The 21,211-nt window shown below is 41.8% G+C and overlaps 3 protein-coding genes across 4 annotated transcripts; all 3 read right to left on the minus strand.

The window, feature by feature from the left end:
• Positions 1 to 37: 37 nt before the first annotated feature.
• On the minus strand, positions 38 to 3,648 carry LOC133498267 (gastrula zinc finger protein XlCGF71.1-like). The gene is made up of 2 exons (XM_061814888.1): positions 3,266 to 3,648; positions 38 to 812 (listed from the first exon to the last, which is right to left on the minus strand). Exons 1-2 carry the CDS (start codon positions 3,279 to 3,281, stop codon positions 43 to 45), a joined length of 786 nt encoding a protein of 261 aa, XP_061670872.1. The 5' UTR covers positions 3,282 to 3,648; the 3' UTR covers positions 38 to 42.
• Positions 3,649 to 4,670: 1,022 nt separating this feature from the next.
• On the minus strand, positions 4,671 to 8,477 carry LOC133498264 (zinc finger protein 79-like). Its single transcript, XM_061814885.1, has 2 exons — positions 8,227 to 8,477; positions 4,671 to 7,196 (listed from the first exon to the last, which is right to left on the minus strand). Exons 1-2 carry the CDS (start codon positions 8,420 to 8,422, stop codon positions 6,241 to 6,243), a joined length of 1,152 nt encoding a protein of 383 aa, XP_061670869.1. The 5' UTR covers positions 8,423 to 8,477; the 3' UTR covers positions 4,671 to 6,240.
• Positions 8,478 to 9,334: 857 nt separating this feature from the next.
• LOC133498266 (zinc finger protein 84-like) lies at positions 9,335 to 18,396 on the minus strand. Of its 2 annotated transcripts, none has more exons than XM_061814887.1 (2): positions 17,919 to 18,396; positions 9,335 to 11,427 (listed from the first exon to the last, which is right to left on the minus strand). In XM_061814887.1, the coding sequence occupies exons 1-2, from the start codon at positions 18,097 to 18,099 to the stop codon at positions 10,568 to 10,570; spliced, it is 1,041 nt and encodes a 346-aa protein (XP_061670871.1). In that variant the 5' UTR covers positions 18,100 to 18,396; the 3' UTR covers positions 9,335 to 10,567. The 2 variants fall into 2 exon arrangements, with proteins under 2 accessions (XP_061670871.1, XP_061670870.1); XM_061814886.1 differs by lacking the exon at positions 17,919 to 18,396 and adding an exon at positions 12,051 to 12,530.
• Positions 18,397 to 21,211: the final 2,815 nt, after the last annotated feature.

The following is a 21,211-nucleotide window of genomic DNA, read 5'->3' on the forward strand; positions in this document are numbered from 1 at the left end:
ATCAGACACACTGCATCTAAATGCTCTCATATGAGTGTTTTTTCATGTGCTGAATGAATGAAGTATGGTAACTAAAACTTGTGCTACAGAAAAAGGTTTTTCGCCACTGTGTGATCTCATGTGTTCTCTCAGGGTCGCCTTTTGTGAGAATTTTTGACTACAAACTGAGCAGGCGAAAGGTTTCTCCCCAGTGTGCGTTCGCATGTGTTGAACCAAACCTGACCGAACTCGAAAACTCGCAATGCAGACCGAGCAAGAATACGGCTTTTCTCCAGTGTGCGTCCTTGTGTGGGCTACAAAATTCCCTTTTATAGAGAACCTTTTAGCACAGAACAAGCAGGTAAAAGGTTTCTCCCCAGCGTGTGTTGTCATGTGTCGAGTTAATGCTGAACTGTCGTTGAAACTTCTGTTGCAGACCGAGCAGAGATGTGGTTTTTCTCCGGTGTGTGTCCTTGTGTGCGTTGTTAGGCTTCCTTTCTGTGTGAAACCTTTTCCGCAAAGCGAGCACATGAAAGGTTTCTCTCCTGTATGACATCTCATGTGCCTTTCCAATGTTGACTTGTTGATGAATGTCTTAGCACACTGAGAACATGTCAAGTATTTATTGTGAGTATGACGCTCAACGCCAGTGTCAGGAGATGGTGACGGAGTCTCATCTTCATCATCCTCACTCTTCACAATGACACGAAGCATGGGGAACCTGCCGATGTCAGCCTCCTCCTCTTCCTCTTTAACATGAGGGAGTTGTGGTTCTTCCTCTTCCACCCTCGTCTTCAGTTGATGCCGCTCAGGATAAAGATCTTCTTCTTTATCTAGAGGACACAAGAAGGAAAAACATATGGTTTGGCAAAGTGAAGCTTTACTTTGTCAAGTCACCTCATTATTGTGTAGTCTCCAAACCCGAATGGTACTAAAGTCCTACCATTAAAAATTCTTCATGTCATTGGTGAAAACACTCCATTGTGGGCACAGAATACATCCAGCTCACAAAAATGATTGGGATATTCAGATTTTGAGTGAGATTGTAGGATAAATTTAAGAACAACTTAATTTGACCTCCGAACATTTTCATAAACTTGGCCAAGTGCTTTATGTTTTTATACTTTTTACAAAACTTCCACTTTTTTACAAGTCGCTGAACAGCAAAATGACTGAAAATAAAATGGCACTCAAAACTGTGCCTTTTGGAATGCAACACAATCTTCTGTGCATCGAGTTGATCAAGTTGTGTGGAATGTCGGTCCACTCCCCTTCTATGGCCTCTTCTTTGGTGCTGGATATTGGCAGAAAGTGGAACACGCTGCCCTTTGCCAACAGTGTCAAACATATGGCCCACGGGCCGGAGCCAGCCCACAAGGTGGTTCGATCAGGCCCGCAGGAGAATTTAAAAGTGAAAAAATGCATAAAAGACATGGAATAAATATGTTTGATAAGATGTAATTGATTGATTATCCGCTAGGATGCACACTGTTTTGATCAGACAAGAAGACAACATTGTTTTGATCAGAGAAGAAGACAACAGCATGCACTTGTACGGGCCAAAAGATGCCAAGTATCAGGAACAAAAACAAGTCCAGACGAGACTAACGTCTTTAAAATGCTGCCTTAAATATTGTTACCATTGAAAAAATACAGCTCTTTGGAGAGGAATCCTTACTGTGGTGATTAAAAAAATTAGTAATTTAATGTGAATCAGCATCGTCACTGCAAAATGTATGGTGGAATTGTACTGTTCATGCAACTCCATGAATTTTTAGTATGTATTGTATGTGTATGCGTGTTTCATGTATGAAATTTACACATTTACAGGACATGAATACTTTCTTCTTTAGACATTAATAGCACTTAGTTTGTGAGGTGTAGGCAGGGATTAAATTTTGATTTTATATCCACATGTGTAAACAGTTCCTTTCCTTTCCTTTCCAATTCCTTTCTTTATAAATCTCGTTTAATCTTAAAGTGCATTACTATATTTTTCAATACCAATTATTTGTTAAAGTTTTGTGCCCTTGTACAATCGGCGGGATCAATTGCAATGCATACATGATAAAAATAAATTGCACATTTGTCTCAGGAAATCTGACGTTTCATGAAATGTTTTGTAAAAGGAATGTTCATTAAATTTCAACATTTTCCCAATGTTCTTGTGCTTCTTTACACCAAAAAAAAAAAAGGAAAGACATGATATTTTGGTTATTTATAGCAGAGCATGGTATAATTTTAATGGTCTGGCCCAACTGACACCTACCGAGGACGTATGTGGCCCACAATGTGAAATTAGTTTGATACCCCTGCCCTACATGCTAATCAAGTGGATCCCCAATACACTCAATGTGCGACACGTCTGCCAAGTATGCTGGCCGTGCCAGAACTGGATTTTTTTTTTCAGCTTTTATCCAATCATGGTTAATTAATGCGAGTTTGTGTTAAACCAGGGGTCATTTATTTAAATATTGGTATTTGTATTGAATACTAGCTGAAAAGATCGATGGATTCCGGTATAGGTTAATGTGTGGCCGAACACGCTTCCACGTTCACAAGCCATCAAAACCATCACTATGTGGGATTTATTCCTGATGAGAACAGATCCAGCAGCAAAGTATTCGTATGAGTCCAGACTTCTATACGCTTTCAAACCTTTCCGTGTAAATCTCAATGTCCTACTCACCAGATACATGTGTATTGATAGTCCAATTTCTTATCAATGAAATTATCGATTTCGGGATTAAATACAGGTTCCCTATGCCGTGTTTTCTATGTACCGTCGTTTATTTTCACCTTCTAAATGTCTGACGGTATCAGACAGGACTCTGGGCATCGTCCTACAAGACATAGTTCCATGTTGTCTCCAACCAACTTAGCATTGACCAATGCTTAGCTTGACCGGCAATATGGCGAGGAAAACAAAAGTCACGTGATCTTATGACGTAGGTGCACGAGCTCAATAGTCCCCTCTTCAAATGGCAGCTTTTTGTTGTTGTTGTTGAATAAAAAAAAAACTAGATAAATGAAAAGGCAATAATAGATTGTGATAATGTGGATGGACAAATGTGCACACCCTATATAAACACGTTTTCTCATAAAATAAATTATCTTTCCAAATCACTACAGTTCAGTTGACTGTGACCCGGATCTTATAAAATGTCATTTCATTTCAACAAAATTAGCCACTGTCATAACATTGCACAGAATTAGAATTTGTTTGTTTGGTTTTAGTGTCCACTGCGTTCTGAAGTCAATGTAAAATAAATCCAAAAGCACAAACCTGTTCTGTGCGTCATGAAAATTGCGTGCAGTGATAGAGGTCGTTCGTTTTCCTCTTGAATCTTTTACTCGACAAAATACCTCCTAGTATTCTATCATTCTTACACGCGAAAATCAAAAGAGTTTACATTCATATTTGATTTAGCAGGACATCGCCAACAAACTGGTCGCTTTGTTCGTTGCTGCTTATCTAAGGTAATTCGAGAACTCCATTGTAAAATCCAGCTTCATTCTGACTAGATATTTTTCTGTGAATATGATGATTCCGTCACTTGACGAAAATGAGCACAAAAGAAAAGCTGCCCGCAAAAATAACTACAAAACACTCGGATGTTTACGACGTGCCAGCTTTCTCATTTACTTCTTCGTTGGTGTTTTACGTAATTCGTCATCGTAACGCCAGAAACGACTCTGCCACCTACCGCGAGGAGAAGGCAAACGCACTCAGGTAGAAGCTGGAGCAATGCCGAAGTACACCACATTACGGAAGACAAAGCTCTAGTGAAGCACAAACACGTCAAGGCAAAGCGAAGGCTCTATTGGAGTCAGGCACTGGCTACGATGTGAGACCCAACTAAGGAGAAGGAAACACTCAACACTGTCCCAGTTCAATGTGGTTTTCAATTTGTCCCGCTTATATATTCTGACCACAGAGGTGTTTTCCCTTGAGGGGAGGCGTTTGTAGTGTCCATTTCCCCAGCTGATTGTGTTCGATGTGGCCTTCAAGGCTTTCATTGAACATCTGAGGATAATGTTACATGGTCCCCTATCCAAGTACAGGTTGCATGCTGCTGACTCCACCTATCCCCAGGTGAACAGTTTCTGTGGCTCAGTACTACACTATAGACGGCTTGGACCAGGAATTGTGAGTGTGCACTCAACAGGTCTACTACAGTGTACTTGTTTGGCTCTTATTATTTACATTTACAGATGAAAATTTTAGATACTTTATGCAATTATTTTGTTTTGGAGCATGTTGCTGCCCGAACATGCCCGCCTAGCTATGCCACCCTGAGTGGCTGCATATCTTGCGCATGCCAGAAAACGCTACTGACCGTGCTCCAAGTATTTCAGACACAGGATGCTGTTTGCAGACGTGCTGGGAAACACCTTACACATGCTCCATTGAAAAGTGGGGTAGTATTCCAGAATGGCCTTGATTGAATTTTTGTTACTTTATCTAATGTGTTCTGATTGCGACTGTTGTCTGTATCCGTATGATTGGCTGGTAACCAGTTCAGGGCCTGCCTGCCTCCTGCCCAATGACAGCTGGGTTAGGCTATACCACTGCCGTGACCCTTGTGTGGATAAGTGGCTCAGAAAATGGATGAATATATATATATATATATATATACAGATTTTATTTCAACTTACTTTTCATCTCATTTTAATACACATTTACAGTTTTTAAAATTATGTACAGTTTGTTAAATGGAAAAGCTGTGCACCACCATAAAAGCAATCGCACAGTGTGACTGGTGGTACACACACGCACACAGTGAACACAGAAAGTATTCAGACCCTCTTAAATTTTTCCACTCATTGTTATAATGCAGTCTTTTGCTTAAATCATTTAAGTTTCCCCCGTCATTTATGTACAACAGAACCGGATATTGACATAAAGAAACACTTTCATTGAAGTCTAGCTTTGTTTGATGAAACTGATTGGACTCGATTTGGAAGACTACACACCTGTCAATATAAGACCTTATAGCTCATAGAACATGTCAGAGCAAACAAGAATCATGAGGTCAAAGGAACTATCTGAAGAGATTAGAGACAGAATTGTGGTAAGGTGCAGATCTGGCCATGTATAAAAAAAATGTCTGCTGCGCTTAAAGCTCCCAAGAGCACAGCAGCCTGAATAATCCTTAAATGGAAGACATGAGGGATGACAAGAACTATTTCTAGAGCTGGCTGTCCGGTCAACCAGAGCAACTAGGGGAGAAGAGCCTTGCTGAGAGAGGTAAAGAAGAACCCAAAGATCACTTTGGCTGAGATCCACAGATGCAGTTAGAAAATAGGAGAATGTTCTAGAAGGTGTGGAAAAAAACAGGGACTGCTCATCACCATTTCAATAGAGTTCCAACAGTGAAGCATCCTGATGGCAGCTTCATGCTGTGGAGGTGTTCTTCAGCTGCAGGGACAGGATGACTAGTTGCAATCAAAGAAAAGATGAATGCGGTCAACTCCATGGATTTCCTGGACTAAAATCTTCTCCAGACTGAGTGCCTAGGGCCTCAGACTGGGCCAAAGGTTCACCTTTCCAAGAAGACAATGACCCAAAACACTTACTTATACTGAAGGAGTGGCTTCAGAATTATGTGACTGTTCTTAAATGGCCCAGCCAGAGCCCTGACTTAAACCTAACAGAGCATCTCTGGAGATGTCCAACTGAGAGAACCGGAGAGAATCTTCAAGGAGGAATGGCAGAGAATCCCAAAATCCAGGTGTGAAAAACCTGTGGTATCATTCCCAAAAAGACTTAAGGCTACAGTATATTTGCTCAAAAGGGTGCTTCTAAGAAATACAGAGCAAAGGGTCTAAATACTTATGGCTCTGTGATATTTCAGTTTTTCTTTTTTAATAAATCTTCAAAAATCTCAACAATTCTGTATTTTTCTGTCAATATGGGATACTGTACGAATATAACGAAGAGTGAAACAAGGGGGTCGGAATAACTTTCCGTACCCACTGTGTTAAATATAAAACTGAAATTGTCAACAGACATAGACAAGGATTGACCTCCCAAAGAAAATCACTGAGATAATGGACACGGTAGCTGAAAGGGGCAATTTAGCAACACTCTAAATTAGAAGTAGGCTCTTTGACCTGCAGTGTAAACTCAGCCAATGGTATAATTTCATAGTCATCGCTGGTCCTTAAAGCATTTTTTTCCATTTGGCCATTAGGATGTTAGGAGTGTGAAGAGACTGTGGTATGTAAAAAATAAAAATCTCCATGTGGCTTTATTTTTTATAGTCCTGCAGCTTCATTAGAACTACTTCTACACTTCACACCAGGACACTTGTGTTTAGTAAGCTGGTAGTTGTATAAGAATCCTTCATTACACACACCACAACTGAACACTTTCTCGCCAGTGTGTATTTTCATGTGCCGTGTCAACTGTGTCTTTACAGAGAATCTTCTACTGCAAATTGAGCAGGGAAAAGGTTTTTCTCCAGTGTGCACTTTGAAATGGGTGACCAACGCTGAACGATGAGTAAAGTTCGCCTTGCACATGGAGCAGGTAAAAGGTTTCTCCCCGGTATGTCTTCTCAAGTGCCTCACCATTGCTGAACTATCACTAAATGTTTTAGTGCACACTGAGCAGCTGAACGGCTTTTCTCCGGTGTGCGTCCTCATATGTTTCTTCAGACTGCCCTTCTGGGAGAATCTTCCGCCACAAACAGAGCAGATAAATGGTTTTTCTCCCGTGTGTGTTCTGGTGTGTGTGATTAAATGCTCATTTCGAGAAAATCCTTTTCCGCACACCAAGCAAATGAAGGGTTTTTCTCGAGCGGGACACCTCGTGTCAGTGTCACCTAAATTTTTTCCACAGTCAGAACATCTCACATGTGTGTTGTGAGCGTGACATGTCACGTCACCTTTAGCGTGTTCGTCGTCAGTGTCAAGAGAGTGTGATGTTGCGTCATCATTATTTGACAGTGGCGCTAAGAGGCTGTCCGCTTGAGATGTTCTGCTCTCATGTTGACTGCGATGAGGCTGTGAGGAGCAAGGCTCGTCTTCATTATCGTCACTCTTCACAACGACACGAAACAAAGGCAGCTCCTGCCCTCGCTGCTCCTCTCCCTCCTGACTGCTCCACACGTCCTCCTTTTCCTCTTTAACGTGAGGGGGATCGGGCTCCTGCTGGTCCACACTGAAGCACCACTCCTGCAGCGAAGGGGGCACATCTTCATCACTGAGGCCTACAAGACACAGGAGAAGAAACGCACGTGGCTTGAAAAAGTCAAACTTCACAAATTCTTACTGTGGAAGAATATTTGTTTGCGGAAGCCTGCCACGAATAGTGCAAATCTGCAAGTGACCGCCCTCACAACAACAACAACAACAACAACAACAAAAGGTTAATAGTAGCATAGATGCCACAACATCTGAGGAAGGTAATGATTTTGTCAAAATGCATTTTGAGGAAAGTCCTAATTTAGTAAAAATAAAACACCTTAATTTACTGTACATCAAATGCCATAAAATGGTGACAAAGCACGACTTTTTTTTTTCTAAATCCAGCTCATCCACTCACTTCAGCATACTTCCTTGGTACCAAGATGCTGCAAAGTGCTGGCTTGAACACAAAAAGTTTAGGCATGACCTACACAGTATTTTGTAGATGACAATGACATTGTTAGGTTGTATGAATGGCAATAGTTACCAGCCCCTTCTGCCATCTAGTGGAAGAATATTTAATGCTTGAATGGAGCCATAGATAGATTAACAAAGTTACATCATATTTAGCAAATAAATAATTTTCTGGCCCAAAAAGATTATTTCCAGCAACACACTAGACAATCTCTCACAGCACAAAATTGTTTGGAAATCACTGTGTTATAATAATACTCGAGTGTGAATGGGTGCCCTGTGATTGGGTGGAAACCAGTTCAGGGTGGGATCGGCTCCAGCACACCCGTGACCCCAGTGAGGATAACAAGTATGGAGAATCTATGAATACATTAAACCAGGGGTCTGAAATTCTTTGTATGAAGTGGGAAATGACGCGCTTTAGTGGATCAAACAAAATCATTTAGCGGACCAGATCTGGGCCCCAGGTCACAAGTTTGACACCCGAGTGTCAAGTGATCGCAGAAAATTTCATTTTTATTTTTACGTTAAAGAACATATATTTGATTTTTGTGTGCGAATGATAACCCCCCCACCCCCCATCTATACAGACATGAAATGCAACGTTACCAAACAAGTGACCTTCAAAAGTGAACAAACCCGGTTTGTGCAACACAACTTGGGGCTTCTTGAAAACTGCGTCCAGGAGTTGACGTTGTCGCTCGTTTTCCTCTTTAGTTCGACAAAGTTCGTCCTCGTACTCCGCTATCGTTCTTTCAAAAACGACAAATATCTCTTCGAAGGCTGCATTCAGTCGCTGACTGAGCAAGGCTCTCAGCATTTCGACTTTACACATTTTCACACGACACTCACACTCGAACTCTCCTTTGCGATGTCTCGCGAACGTCGTCGCTAAGCTAACCCGGACGTTTACGATCTCACCCGCACCCGGACACGAAGAAGAAACGACAAGAGGATTTAAGGCTAACTCAAGAAAACAGATGATTACGAATTTATTAACTATCAAGACCCGCTGCCTTCCTTTCTTTTCCGTTTTTTTCCAGTTCCGGGGGAGACGTAACTTGTTGTACTTTACTGCCACCCGCAGTTGTGTAGGAGTCATTACACTCTTGAGCATCACTCCTTATTGGGCAACATTATTATTCATCCTGTGTTAACGTTGACATTAAATGTCATCAAATCTGGTGGAATGCTTTCAAAAGTCGTATTACACAGATTCCGTCCAACGCGTAGGGAAATACATTTCGGAATTCCAAGTCCTACTTTTGGGTCGCTCTTGTGAAATACTCCCATTTCTTGATACTACATTTAAGGTTTTTGGGCCGTGAGTTATAATCATCCATCCATTTTCTTAGTCGCTTATCCTCACGAGGGTCGCGGGAGTGCTGGAGCCTATCCCAGCTGTCAACGGGCAGAAGGCAGGGTACATCTTGAACTGGTTGCCAGCCAGTCGCAGGGCACATGGAGACAGACAATAGTCACACTCACAATCACACCTCGGGGCTATTTAGTGTCCAATTAATGTTGCATGTTTTTGGGATGTGGGAGGAAACCAGAGTACCCGGAGAAAACCCACGCAGGCACGGGGAGAACATGTAAACTCCACACAGGCATGGCCAGGATCGAATCTGGGACCTCAGAACTGTGAGGCTGACGGTTTCCAGCTGGCCCACCGTGCTGGAGCTAGGAATAATTCCACTCTGTCATTCTTTGTGTAAATTTAGTTTTATTTTTAGATTTGCTTTTATTTTCCTTTTTTTTGACCCATGTATGTATTCCAATACATATATTCCCAAAGAGGTTCTTTTCTCTATTCTGTTCTGGACAAATAAGGGTTAAATCAATCAATACAAATACAACTGACCATGGTTGTAACTCAATATACAACTCCATCAAAAACTACTTACTCCATTCAAATGAATTGAAATGCCGCGATGATGGAAATTAAAAAATGAAATAAAAATAGCACTGTATTGTAAAAGACTGTAAAAGGTTTTTTTAAAGTGCAATTAAGCAGAAAGTCAGACAAACGGGAGTAGATTCTCGTGTCTTTTGAAGAGTTGTGGCCTGTTGTGGGTGGTGTTAGGAGTCAGTCTTGATTGGCTGACTCTCATACAGAAAGTTCAGGATGGCCATCTCCTCTGTGCACCTTAGCACTCTTTTCATTTGGAAGATGCGAGTTTGGCTGTTTGGCCTCTTTAATAAAAGCTGAGAGTGAATCAGTGACTGTGCCTCTCCCTTTTTTTTTTTGGTCCTCACTTCACCAAATAGACATAACTGAAGATTGCCCATCAAAAAAAACAAACAAACAAAAACTTGCAAGTTGAAGTATGTAAGTCAAGGTACCACTGAATCACCGTACCAAACATCATTTCAGTTTGGAATTGGAAAAGTGAGATAAATTCAGGTTTTCCACAATATTCCTACAAACTGTACTGGGATGCAGTTGTGTATGACCTTGTTTAAAAGATACAGATTTAAAAAAAAGTCAAGTACCATTGTACTAGTATACAGTACTGTGTTTGCTTGAATATGAAGAGACATGTAAGAGATGGGACACACTCTGTGAGGATTTTCTTTGTCCATGTTGAAGCAGCAAAAGCTTGTTATATCATTTTGTGAATTAGTTAGTTAGTCAAGATGTAACTCCAGAGAAATATTCCATAAAAAGACTTTTGTCATCTTAACACAATATGATTGGAGATGAAAATACATGAACATTTTCAAAAAAATTAAGGCATTCAGTGGTTAAGGACCCTTAACGACAACATGGTGAAAAATAAAGAAAACAAAAGTGACTTACAGTGTAAGATGAAGTATGCTGTTATGTGATTGATTGAAGTTAAGAAAATTTCCATCACAGCAATTAAGACCAAAAATGAAGATTTGTTTCTGAAATGAATTTAAACATTAAAAGGAACTAGACATACATTCCCTGTTCCCACTAATTTGAATTCATCTATATGGAATGTCTCTGACACTAAACTCTGTCTTGCTTGTGTCTTCTTGTCATGTGCTTAACCATCACCGAACGAACGCTAAAGCGCGCACCGCAGACCAAGCACGGAAATGGTTTCTCTCCAGTGTGCGTTCTTGAGTGTATCTTCAAATATCCTTTTTGGGAGAAGGTTTTGAAACATATGGGGCAACTATAGATGTCATCCTGCGTGTGCATTCGTGTGTGTGTTCTCGTGTGTCTCAAAAGGTTTCCCTTCTGAGAGAAGTTTTCACCACACACCAAGCAGGTATAAGGTTTCTCTCCAGTGTGCGTTCTCATGTGGTTATCCAGTGCTGAACGGACAGTAAAACCTGTTCCGCAGACTGAGCAGGTATACGGCTTCTCACCCGTGTGGGATCTTGTGTGTCTTATTAAATGTCCCTTTCGGGAGAATCCTTTACCACAATACAAGCAGCTGAAGGGTTTCTCTCCGGTGTGGATAATCATGTGTTTTTTCAAGAGAGACTTGTAGACAAATGTTTTGTCACATTGAGAACATTCCCAGCGCATGTTGTCAGTGTCACCTTTTGAGGTTTTATCATCAGGGTCAGGAGAGTGCGACGTTGTGTTGTCACCACCTGGCGCTGGAGCGAACAGGCTGTCTGCTTGCGATCCTCTACAGTGGTCTCTGTCACCTTCTTTTTCGTCTTCATCGTCAAACTCATCACGATCATCACTGTCATCAATCTTCACAGGAACACATATCACTGGAAACGCAGTGACCTCAGCCTCCTCGTCTTCCTCTTTAACGCAGATGGGGTTTTTCACTTCCACGTTCACGCAGGGGGGCTTCGGGTCCTCCTGCTGGTCAGGATGACCCTCGTCCGCGTCTTCACCAACCTCTGCAGGATGCAAGAAGACAAACACACATGCTTTGGAATTGACCTTCATTGTCCTTATGTTCCCAGTTTTTGACCACTGGGAGTATGGCTGGTATTCACATATGTCAAAAGTACTGATGTTCAGTACTTAAATAAATGTACTGATACTTGTGCAAAAAAAAAAAAAAAAAAAAAGTCAAAGCAAAAGTGAACATTGGGACTTATTCGATAGTTGTGGACTTAAAAACGGTGTCTGCAGAAATTTAGGCTTATTTTCGTAAGGGTTTTTTTTTCTCTTTTTTTTAAATATACATTTTCGTCATAAAACCCCTGCCTTGTTTTTGATCATCACTTAGCACTGCTATGTGACTGTATTTTAACAACTAACCCTTAGACTGCTTGTCAAGGTAGTACTTAGTTTAAAAAGATTCCAAACCAATGTTGCAGAGGACAAACGGATTCATATACAACAATAAAGCTAACTCTGATAATATCAGCGAGTTGGTAGTCATATATTATAATAACCTGACATTGCATTTTGGTCGAGCCTTGCCCAATACTGTTACAGAGCGTATAACAAATTCTGTGACCTGGTTTCCCAACACCCAGCCCCATATTAAGTGTATTCTTACAAGTAAACAAACCTGCTCTATGTGGTTCATCTTGAGTTTTGAAAACTGCGTCCAGTAGTCGACGTTGACGCTCGTTCTCCTCTTTCGTCCGAGAAAGTTCTTCCTCGTACTCTGCTATCGTTCTTTCGAACAAGACAAATATCTCTTCGACGGCTGCACTCAGTCGCTGATTGAGCAACGCTCTCAGCATTTCGACTTTACACATTTTCAGACGACAATCACGACACTCTACACACACACTTAAATGTCTGTTCAGTGAAGTGTTGCTAACGAGTCGTTTTGTTCACAGCCAGCAAGCTAAACTAGCCAGGAAAGCTACATCGGCGAATTTATCAGAACACGAATAACGAATTATGTTTAATCTGTGACGAGAAAGTAACATACAAGTACAAACACTGCAGAATGATGAACAATCTTCTGTTTGTCTCGGTTGCGTTGTATCGCAACTGCTTTTCGTCCGCCACTGTCACATGACAGGTAACGAATACGTCATTGCTACGCGACAAACAGTTTTAAACGCAGATCATCCAGGGGTGATTAGGCACGATAACAGTATTATTTAATTTGTATAAAGCATCAAATTATTACTTTAATATTCTGATTTGTTGTGTCTTGAATCCTTGTGGATTAAAGGAATTTCTTCATTTAAAATGTTTTGTCATTCTGAATGATACTAAATCATAAAGAGACTTCCACATATTTTGAACAGGTTGACATTAAAAAAATCTCTTGCGCTTTTGCAATACAACGATTATCTACTGCTAATTTTAATCTTTTGAAAATGGAAGATGCTGGATGACGTGGACGTTTCATGCTTGCTGTTTACAGTTTTCACTCCAACCATTCTTAGAGTGTGGCAAAAAGTATTTAGTCAGCTACAAATTGTGGAAGTTGGGATGGGTTGGGAAGATGCGTGAACTGTAAATTTCATCAAAAGTATATCTCACGTATGAGAGAAAAATGAGAAGAAAAAAAATCCAGAAAATCACATTGTGTGATTAAAAAATACTTAATAATAATAATAATAACTTATTTTCCAAATTACGGTGGAAAATAAGTACAGTATCTTGTCACTAACAAGCAATATACCTTGCTCTCACACTTATTAGGCAAGTAAGTATTTTGACTGTATCACTTTTAGGCATATTTCCTCACTCCCAGCTGGACAAACCTGAATGTTTTATGTATTTAAGCATAGCAGTTTCTGTGTATTTGTGTAATGAGTGTGGGTGTAGCCTAAGGAGATCAACACCTTCCATAAAGAAGTGTGTAATTATACGGCAGCTTCTTTTCTTTAGGGAAAGTGGACCAAAAAAAAAAAAAAAGATGTATCTGATAAATGATCAAATATTACTGAGAGGGATGCAGGATTCTTGAAATATCTACGATATTGCGGTGTGATCACATATCCATAAAATGTTTTGCCGCAAATACTCTCCAGCTCACAGGAAATGTATTACATGTGGCTGCCCAGTAAATGCTGACACACACACACACACACACACACACACACCACACACACACACACACACACACACACACACACACACACACGCGCACACACACACACACCACACACACACACACAGAAACCTGATTAGGCCCTGTTCTTCATTTGACCTAAACCCAATTGAGTTTTTGTGGGCAGTTCTTAAACAGGATATATACAGGATATATAAATGACAGCTCTAAATTGCCAGTAGGTGTGAATGTGAGTATGAATGGCTGTTTCTACGTTGGCTGGCAACCAGTTCAAGGTTTACCCGACCTCTTGCCTAGAGTCAGCTGGGATAGGCTCCCGCATGCCCACGACCCCAGTGAGACGTAAGTGGCACAGAAAATGGATGGATGGAAGCCTACACCTCAATTTTACTTTCGTGAACATTCTCATTTGAGGTTTAATAACATTTGTGATTCACTTAAAGCACTGTGCCGGAACGGTGAATCAGCTGGTAAAGCGTTGGCCTCACAGTTCTGAGGATCCGGGTTCGATCCCTGCCCCGCCTGTGTGCTGTTTGCATGTTCTCCCCATTCCTGCATGGGTTTTCTTTGGGCACTCCGGTTTCCTCTAACATTCCAAAAACATGCAACATTAATTGGACACTCTAAATTGCCCCTAGGTGTGAATGTGAGTGCGGCTGTTTGTCTCCATGTGCCCTGCGATTGGCTGGCAACCGGTTCAGGGTCTACCCTGCCTCCTGCCCGTTGACAGCTGGTAGGCTCCAGCACTCCTCATGACCCTCGTGAACATAAGCGGCAAAAGAAAATGGATGGATGGATTAAACCATTGTAGTTGGTGATTAATGAAAAAAATAGTCCTAAAAAATTTGATTTATCTCACTAGTCTGCACACGGTGTGCACTACAGACCAGATTTGGCCCGTAAATCTGAATTCGGCACGTATGGGTTACTTCTGGGTCTGCCTTACATTTCAGCAGTTGTGGGTTCAAATCCAGGCTGCAGCCTTCCTGTGTCTGTGTGGAGTTGACATGTTCTCCTTATGCCTCCATGTGTTTTCACCAGCAGGTCCTCTGACCTCATGCCCAAAACATGCATACGAGCTTCACTGAATATTAGAAATTGTCTAGGGTTGTGAACTTGAGTGTGTTAAACTGATAACCTATGTTCCTTGTGTAACTTACGGCAACTTGTACAATGAGTACAAGGTATTCATGTTATTCTCACATGCTTACACAAACACAAAGGTGGCCTCTTGTTTTCATCCACAACTGCACACTTTATTAACACTTGCAACAATTATGCTGCTTTTGCCTTTTGATTTTGAGCTTGTTTTAGTGGCTGTGGGAGAAATGGAACTGTCTGCTGTACTGTACTTGTTTACATTATGTAAGAATAAGTTGCCTTGTGTGAATGAATGAATATAATATTGTTTACAGCTTTTAATCGGGACAATGGGCTGGAAGACCTAAACTGTCAGAAATTCTCACCAACCAAAAATGTAAAACCTCCTGGTTGGAAGAGGTAACATGCAAGCAGAGATACAAACAACAGCTTGGAAAGTTGAAAGGATAAATATTTACAGTAAAATTATTGTCATCTACAGTATCTGTGGGGAATGTTGGGATAATCAGTTTAGCTGATCTGTATCATAACATTACACATATAAAATGATCAGCCCCAACATTATAATGACCTGCGCAATATACTGTATTCCCCTAATATTAATAATAATATAAATACACTGTCAGAGACGTTTTAACTGACCAACCAGGGGAGTAAATAGTGTTACATTAATAATACCTCTCAGACGGTGCCAAAACTTCTGAGCTTTGTAAAGTCAGAATTGTTGTTCAAACTGTCGTATCCGATCTCACTGCCGGTAATAACTTTGTTGGTACTTGTGTCACTGCTGAGCACTAATGACTGAACTAACAAAACCTTTTACTTGCTTTTTTACCCTTTCAGGAGGTTGAAGCTCCAGGGCTCCATAAACTGTAACTTGGGGATCTGTAAAGTCTTTTGCAATAAATTATGCTAAAGTAATTTGATTTAAAAAAGTGTGTTCAGTGTTCCCTGGTATTTGCTGGAAACAGGGACCGCGTCCTGCCATGATAAGCAAAACTCTGCGAGTGAAACCACTGTAAAAAGTTTTAAAACTGCCAATAGAGGCCACAAGATGGAGGAAAGTTACTACAGTTCTAACAGACAGGCCTATGGCTTGATGAAGGGCCTCTCTTCATTCTCTTCAGCATCCTGGAGTTCATTGACACCAAGATGGCACTGAGGCAATGATTCCATATCAAACAGGGTTTTGACCTAATGAAAACAGCAAATAAGTGATTCCCCCCCCCTTGCCACCCCCAGCAAAATCAATCTGTAAATAGGTGGTTTGTAAACTGGGAAATAAATATTTCCCCTGGCATTTAGGAGTACACAAAGTAAACACTTCAACCTGGCTCTAGGGTTATGAGAGGTCTTGGGAAAAATTTTACCCCAGTAAGGCATCCCTGGACCTAAAAATCTCAAGCACCACTGATCTTAGAGCACCATATTTTCTTTAAATTGGGCAAAGCTGAATATGTTGAAGGTATCTCACTTGGCGGAATATACAGATAAGCGGCATCCAGTGCACATGGTCACATGCAATTGTCAATAAAGAAAATATATAATAATAATAGTAATTTAAGTCTATACAGTCCATTTACAGAGAAAGAAAAATAAGGGACAGAAACTTTATGCTGGTCAACCAGTTTCATGGCCCTGCCTCTCTCATGACGGATGATGGGGGCTGTGAAGCTCCTTCCTCCGAGTGTGTCTTCTCATGTCCTGACCTAGTCCCGAATGACAACTAAAACTTGTGTTACAGACTGAGCAGTGATATGGTTTCTCCCAAGTGTGTATTCTTGCATGGGTATTCAACGTTCCTTTTATTGAAAATCTTTTGCTGCACACTGAGCACCTAAATGGTTTCCCTCCCGTCTGTATCCTCACGTCAGGCTAGAGAGTCCTTCAGGTTGAAGCTTTTCCCACAGATGGAGCACTTAAAGGGTTTTTCTCTCCTGTGTGCACCCTCATGTGTTTATTCAAATTTGATTTGTCATAAAATAATTTGTCACACTGGGAACATTTCAAATGTTTGTTGTCAGCATGACATGTCATCTGACCCTGAGAGTGTTCATCATCAGTGTCTGCACTGTATGACGATTCATTTTCATGATCTGAGAGTTGACCTAAGAGGGTGTCTGCTTGGAATCCTTTGCAGTGGTCTCCATCACTTTTGTCTATAGTATGTTGACATGAGCTGCTGCTCAGAAGCTCTGCGCCTCTATTCTCCTCACGTTGCCCTTTGTTTTAATCATCTTCACTCTTAACAATGATTCGAATTGATGATAAATTTGTGATATCCGCCTCCTCTTCTTCCCGTTTAACTTTTGGGTGCTCCAGCTGATTGAACCCATTAATGTCCTCCACTGTTTCTGTCTCTGCAATTTGCGACAATGAACATCATAAAAAAATTGTCACTTGTGACAAGGATAGTTAACAGGATTGTTTATAGTTTAGATACAGTATATGCTGATAGGTAAAAAAGGCTGCCGTTTAGAACTGCCGAAATTGATTGTTTAAGCAGTTAATAGCTTACCTTCCAGGCCTAATGAGGACAAGCATTATAGAAAATGGGTTTGATGGATGGCTGAACAACGGCAGATTGCTGACGTTGACGACACCCTGCCTGGACCGACCATCACATTGAACAGGCTTGGAGCCCATGTGAGCTACATCTGAGCCACATTCGCAAACCACTAAAATAGCAACACCCCACACAATTTTAACTGCAACTATTTAGGGGAATTTGACCAAAAATGAACAAAACTATTGAGTTTTTCATAGCTTTTATTCATCTGTCCATTTTCTATTGTGTTTTTCATCACTCTGTAGACCTCCTGGAGATGACCCGACCTGACTTTGGGTGTAAGGCAGTGTACAGTATAGACGGGTCGCCAGCCACATGTTGACAAGGCAACCGATCGAAGACACGTTCAGACCAGTGGAAAAATTAGTGTTCAGTTAAGACTAAATATCCCTCATCAAATTGGTTGGGAATCACTTTTCTCCCCTATGCCTTAATTCATCTTTTTAAAACTCGATTTTGTTTAAAAAGCTCAAATCCAATTCCAAGTTTTTAAAAAATATTCTAAAGTACCAGAAATTAACAACAACAACAACAAAAAAAAACCGTTTAAATTTGTCCTTCTTGCGTGATTATCAAAGTTGTGATGCGTTTCACGCACTGGTTTGCGTTAGGCTGTAACTTTGGCGACTGGTGCACGCATGCGCATCACCACGAGAGGCTTCAACCTCCCGTAGGCCTTCAGAGGAGTAAAATAAAGGGGACGGTGAGAGAGGAAAAAGTCAACCAACCTTCTCTCGCCAAATCATCTCGACTCTTCTTGAAAACAGCGTCCAGTAATTGACGTCGCCACTGGTTTTGATCTTTTGTTCGGGAAAGTTCCTCCTCGTATTCGGCTAACGTTCTTTCAAACACCACAAATATTTCTTCCACGGCCGCACTTAGTCGCTGACTCAGCAGCGCTTTCAGCATTTCAACTTTGCACCTTTGCACGACTTTGTGCCCCAAAAGTGGTCGCTTCCTTCCGCGAATTTCTTTGCAGTTTGGCGAGCTAAGCTACCTCGAGATGAGTCTTTCTCAACACGAAGTATGAAGGATGTTTACTCTTTTTCATGAAACAAATGTTACTCGACGTCGAACGAACCGACTGCGTATGCATGCACGGTTGCGAACGCAACACCGGATCTGCGTCGATGGACTTAGGTCTTTGCTGCTCCCCTGTCCGGACCCTGTGTACGGACACAATACGTGGACACACAGCGCGGGTCCGAACGTTACCACACTGCCATCTATTGGAGGACCACGCAAAATAATATTGTATACCCTCTGGTATCATTTACAAAGACCCATACCACTACTAACCCACGAGGACGAATAGTCGTTTCTCAAGGACAAAACACGTGGTATAAGAAAAACCTCTTAAAAATGAGAATAAAAAGCAACTTTTTAAAGAGTATATATATTTTTTCTATTTTAGGAAATAAAAACATCTTTAGTTAAAGGTGTTCTACAGCAAGTCGACATTCTTAAAATCCATCCATCCATTTTCCTAGCTGCTTATCCTCACAAGGGTCACGAGAGTGCTGGAGCATATCCCAGCTGTCAACGGGCAGGAGGCGGTGTACACCCTGAACTGGTTCCCAGCCAATCGGAGGGCACGTAGAGAAGAAACATTCGCACTCATAATCACACCAGGGGCATTTTAGAGTGTCCAATTAATGTTGCATGTTTTTGGATTGTGGGAGGAAACCGGAGTGCCCGGAGGAAACCCACGCAGGGACCGGGAGATCATGCAAACTCCACACAGGTTGGGCTGGGATTTGAACCCCGGTCCTCAGATCTGTGAGGCAGATGTTCTAACCAGATGAACCACTGTTCTTCCATTCTTAAAATCACTTTTTGATATATGACTCCAAAACGTTTGAATTTATTATGTGACAATTTTATCTTCCAAAGAATATCTTCTTCTTCTTCTTCTTTTCCTTTCGGCTTGTCCCGTTAGGGGTCACCACAGCGTGTCATCTTTTGCCATCTTAGCCTATCTCCTGCATCTTCCTCTCAAACGCCAACTGCCCTCATGTCTTCCCTCACCACATCCATAAACCTTCTCTTTGGTCTTCCTCTCGCTCTTTTGCCTGGGAGCTCCATCCTCAGCATCCTTCTACCAATATACTCACTCTCTCGCCTCTGAACATGTCCAAACCATCGAAGTCTGCTCTCTCGAACCTTGTCAGCAAAACATCCAACTTTGGCTGTCCCTCTAATGAGCTCATTTCTAATACTATCCAACCTGCTCACTCCGAGCGAGAACCTCAACATCTTCATTTCTGCCACCTCTAGTTCTGCTTCCTGTTGTTTCTTCAGTGCCACCGTCTCTAATCCGTACATCATGGCCGGCCTCACCACTGGTTTGTAAACTTTGCCCTTCATCCTAGCAGACACTCTTCTGTCACATAACACACCAGACACCTTTCGCCAGCTGTTCCAACCTGCTTGGACCCGTTTCTTCACTTCCTGACCACACTCTCCATTGCTCTGTATTGTTGACCCCAAGTATTTGAAGTCGTCCACCCTCGCTATCTCTTCTCCCTGTAGCCTCAGTCTTCCCCCTCCACTTTTCTCATTCACGCACATATATTCTGTTTTACTTCGGCTAATCTTCATTCCTCTCCTTTCCAGTGCATGTCTCCATCTTTCCAATTGTTCCTCTGCATGCTCCCTGCTTTCACTGCATATGACAATATCATCTGCGAACATCATGGTCCAGGGGATTCCAGTCTAACCTCATCTGTCAGCCTATCCATTACCACTGCAAACAGGAAGGGGCTCAGAGCTGATCCCTGATGCAGTCCCACCTCCACCTTAAATTCCTCTGTCACACCTAAGGCACACCTCACCATTGTTCTGCTGCCATCATACATGTCCTGTACTATTTTAACATACTTCTCTGCCACACCAGACTTACGCATGCAGTACCACAGTTCCTCTCTTGGTACTCTGTCATAGGCTTTCTCTAGATCCACAAGGACGCAATGTAGCTCCTTCTGACCTTCTCTGTACTTTTCCACGAGCATCCTCAAGGCAAATAATGCATCTGTGGTACTCTTTCTAGGCATGAAACCATACTGTTGCTCGCAGATACTTACTTCTGTCCTGAGTCTAGCCTCCACTACTCTTTCCCATAACTTCATTGTGTGGCTCATCAACTTTATTCCTCTATAGTTCCCACAGCTCTGAACATCCCCTTTGTTCTTAAAAATGGGAACTAGAACACTTTTCCTCCATTCTTCAGGCATCTTTTCGCCCGCTAGTATTCTGTTGAATAAGTTGGTCAAAAACTCCACAGCCATCTCACCAAATTGCTTCCATACCTCTACCGGTATGTCATCAGGACCAACTGCCTTTCCAGTTTTCATCCTTTGTAGTGCCTTTCTGACTTCCCCCTTAGTAATCATTTCCACTTCCTGGTCCTTCACTCTTGCCTCTTCAACTCTTCCTTCTCTCTCATTTTCTTCATTCATCAACTTCTCAAAGTATTCTTTCCATCTATTTAGTACACTACCGGCACCAGTCAACACATTTCCATCTCTATCCTTAATCACCCTGACCTGCTGCACATCCTTCCCATCTCTATCCCTCTGTCTGGCCAACCTGTAGAGATCCTTTTCTCCTTCTTTCGTGTCCAACCTGGTGTACATGTCTTCATATGCCTCTTGTTTAGCCTTTGCCACCTCTACCTTTGCCCTACGTCGCATCTCGATGTACTCCTTTCGCCTCTCCTCAGTCCTCTCAGTATCCCACTTCTTCTTGCCAATCTCTTTCCTTGTATGACTCCCTGTATTTTGGGGTTCCACCACCAAGTCTCCTTCTCCCCTTTCCTACCAGATGACACACCAAGTACTCTCCTGCCTGTCTCTCTGATCACCTTGGCTGTCGTCGTCCAGTCTTCCGGGAGCTTCGGTTGTCCATCGAGAGCCTGTCTCACCTCTTTCCGGAAGGCTGCACAACATTCTTCCTTTTTCAGCTTCCACCACATGGTTCTCTGCTCTACCTTTGTCTTCTTAATCTTCCTACCCACCACCAG

This window comes from Syngnathoides biaculeatus, chromosome 3, assembly GCF_019802595.1.
Source record: "Syngnathoides biaculeatus isolate LvHL_M chromosome 3, ASM1980259v1, whole genome shotgun sequence".
Taxonomy (NCBI): domain Eukaryota; kingdom Metazoa; phylum Chordata; class Actinopteri; order Syngnathiformes; family Syngnathidae; genus Syngnathoides; species Syngnathoides biaculeatus.

Coding starts and splice junctions, on each gene's coding strand:
- LOC133498264 (XM_061814885.1), bottom strand. CDS start 8,422: ATGTGTAAAGTCGAAATGCTGAGAGCCTTGCTCAGTCAGCGACTGAAT. Junction 7,197..8,226: donor AGTTGTGTTGCACAAACCGG/GTTTGTTCACTT, acceptor TGTGTCTTGTAG/GCCTCAGTGATGAAGATGTG.
- LOC133498266 (XM_061814886.1), bottom strand. CDS start 12,243: ATGTGTAAAGTCGAAATGCTGAGAGCGTTGCTCAATCAGCGACTGAGT. Junction 11,428..12,050: donor AGATGAACCACATAGAGCAG/GTTTGTTTACTT, acceptor TGCATCCTGCAG/AGGTTGGTGAAGACGCGGAC.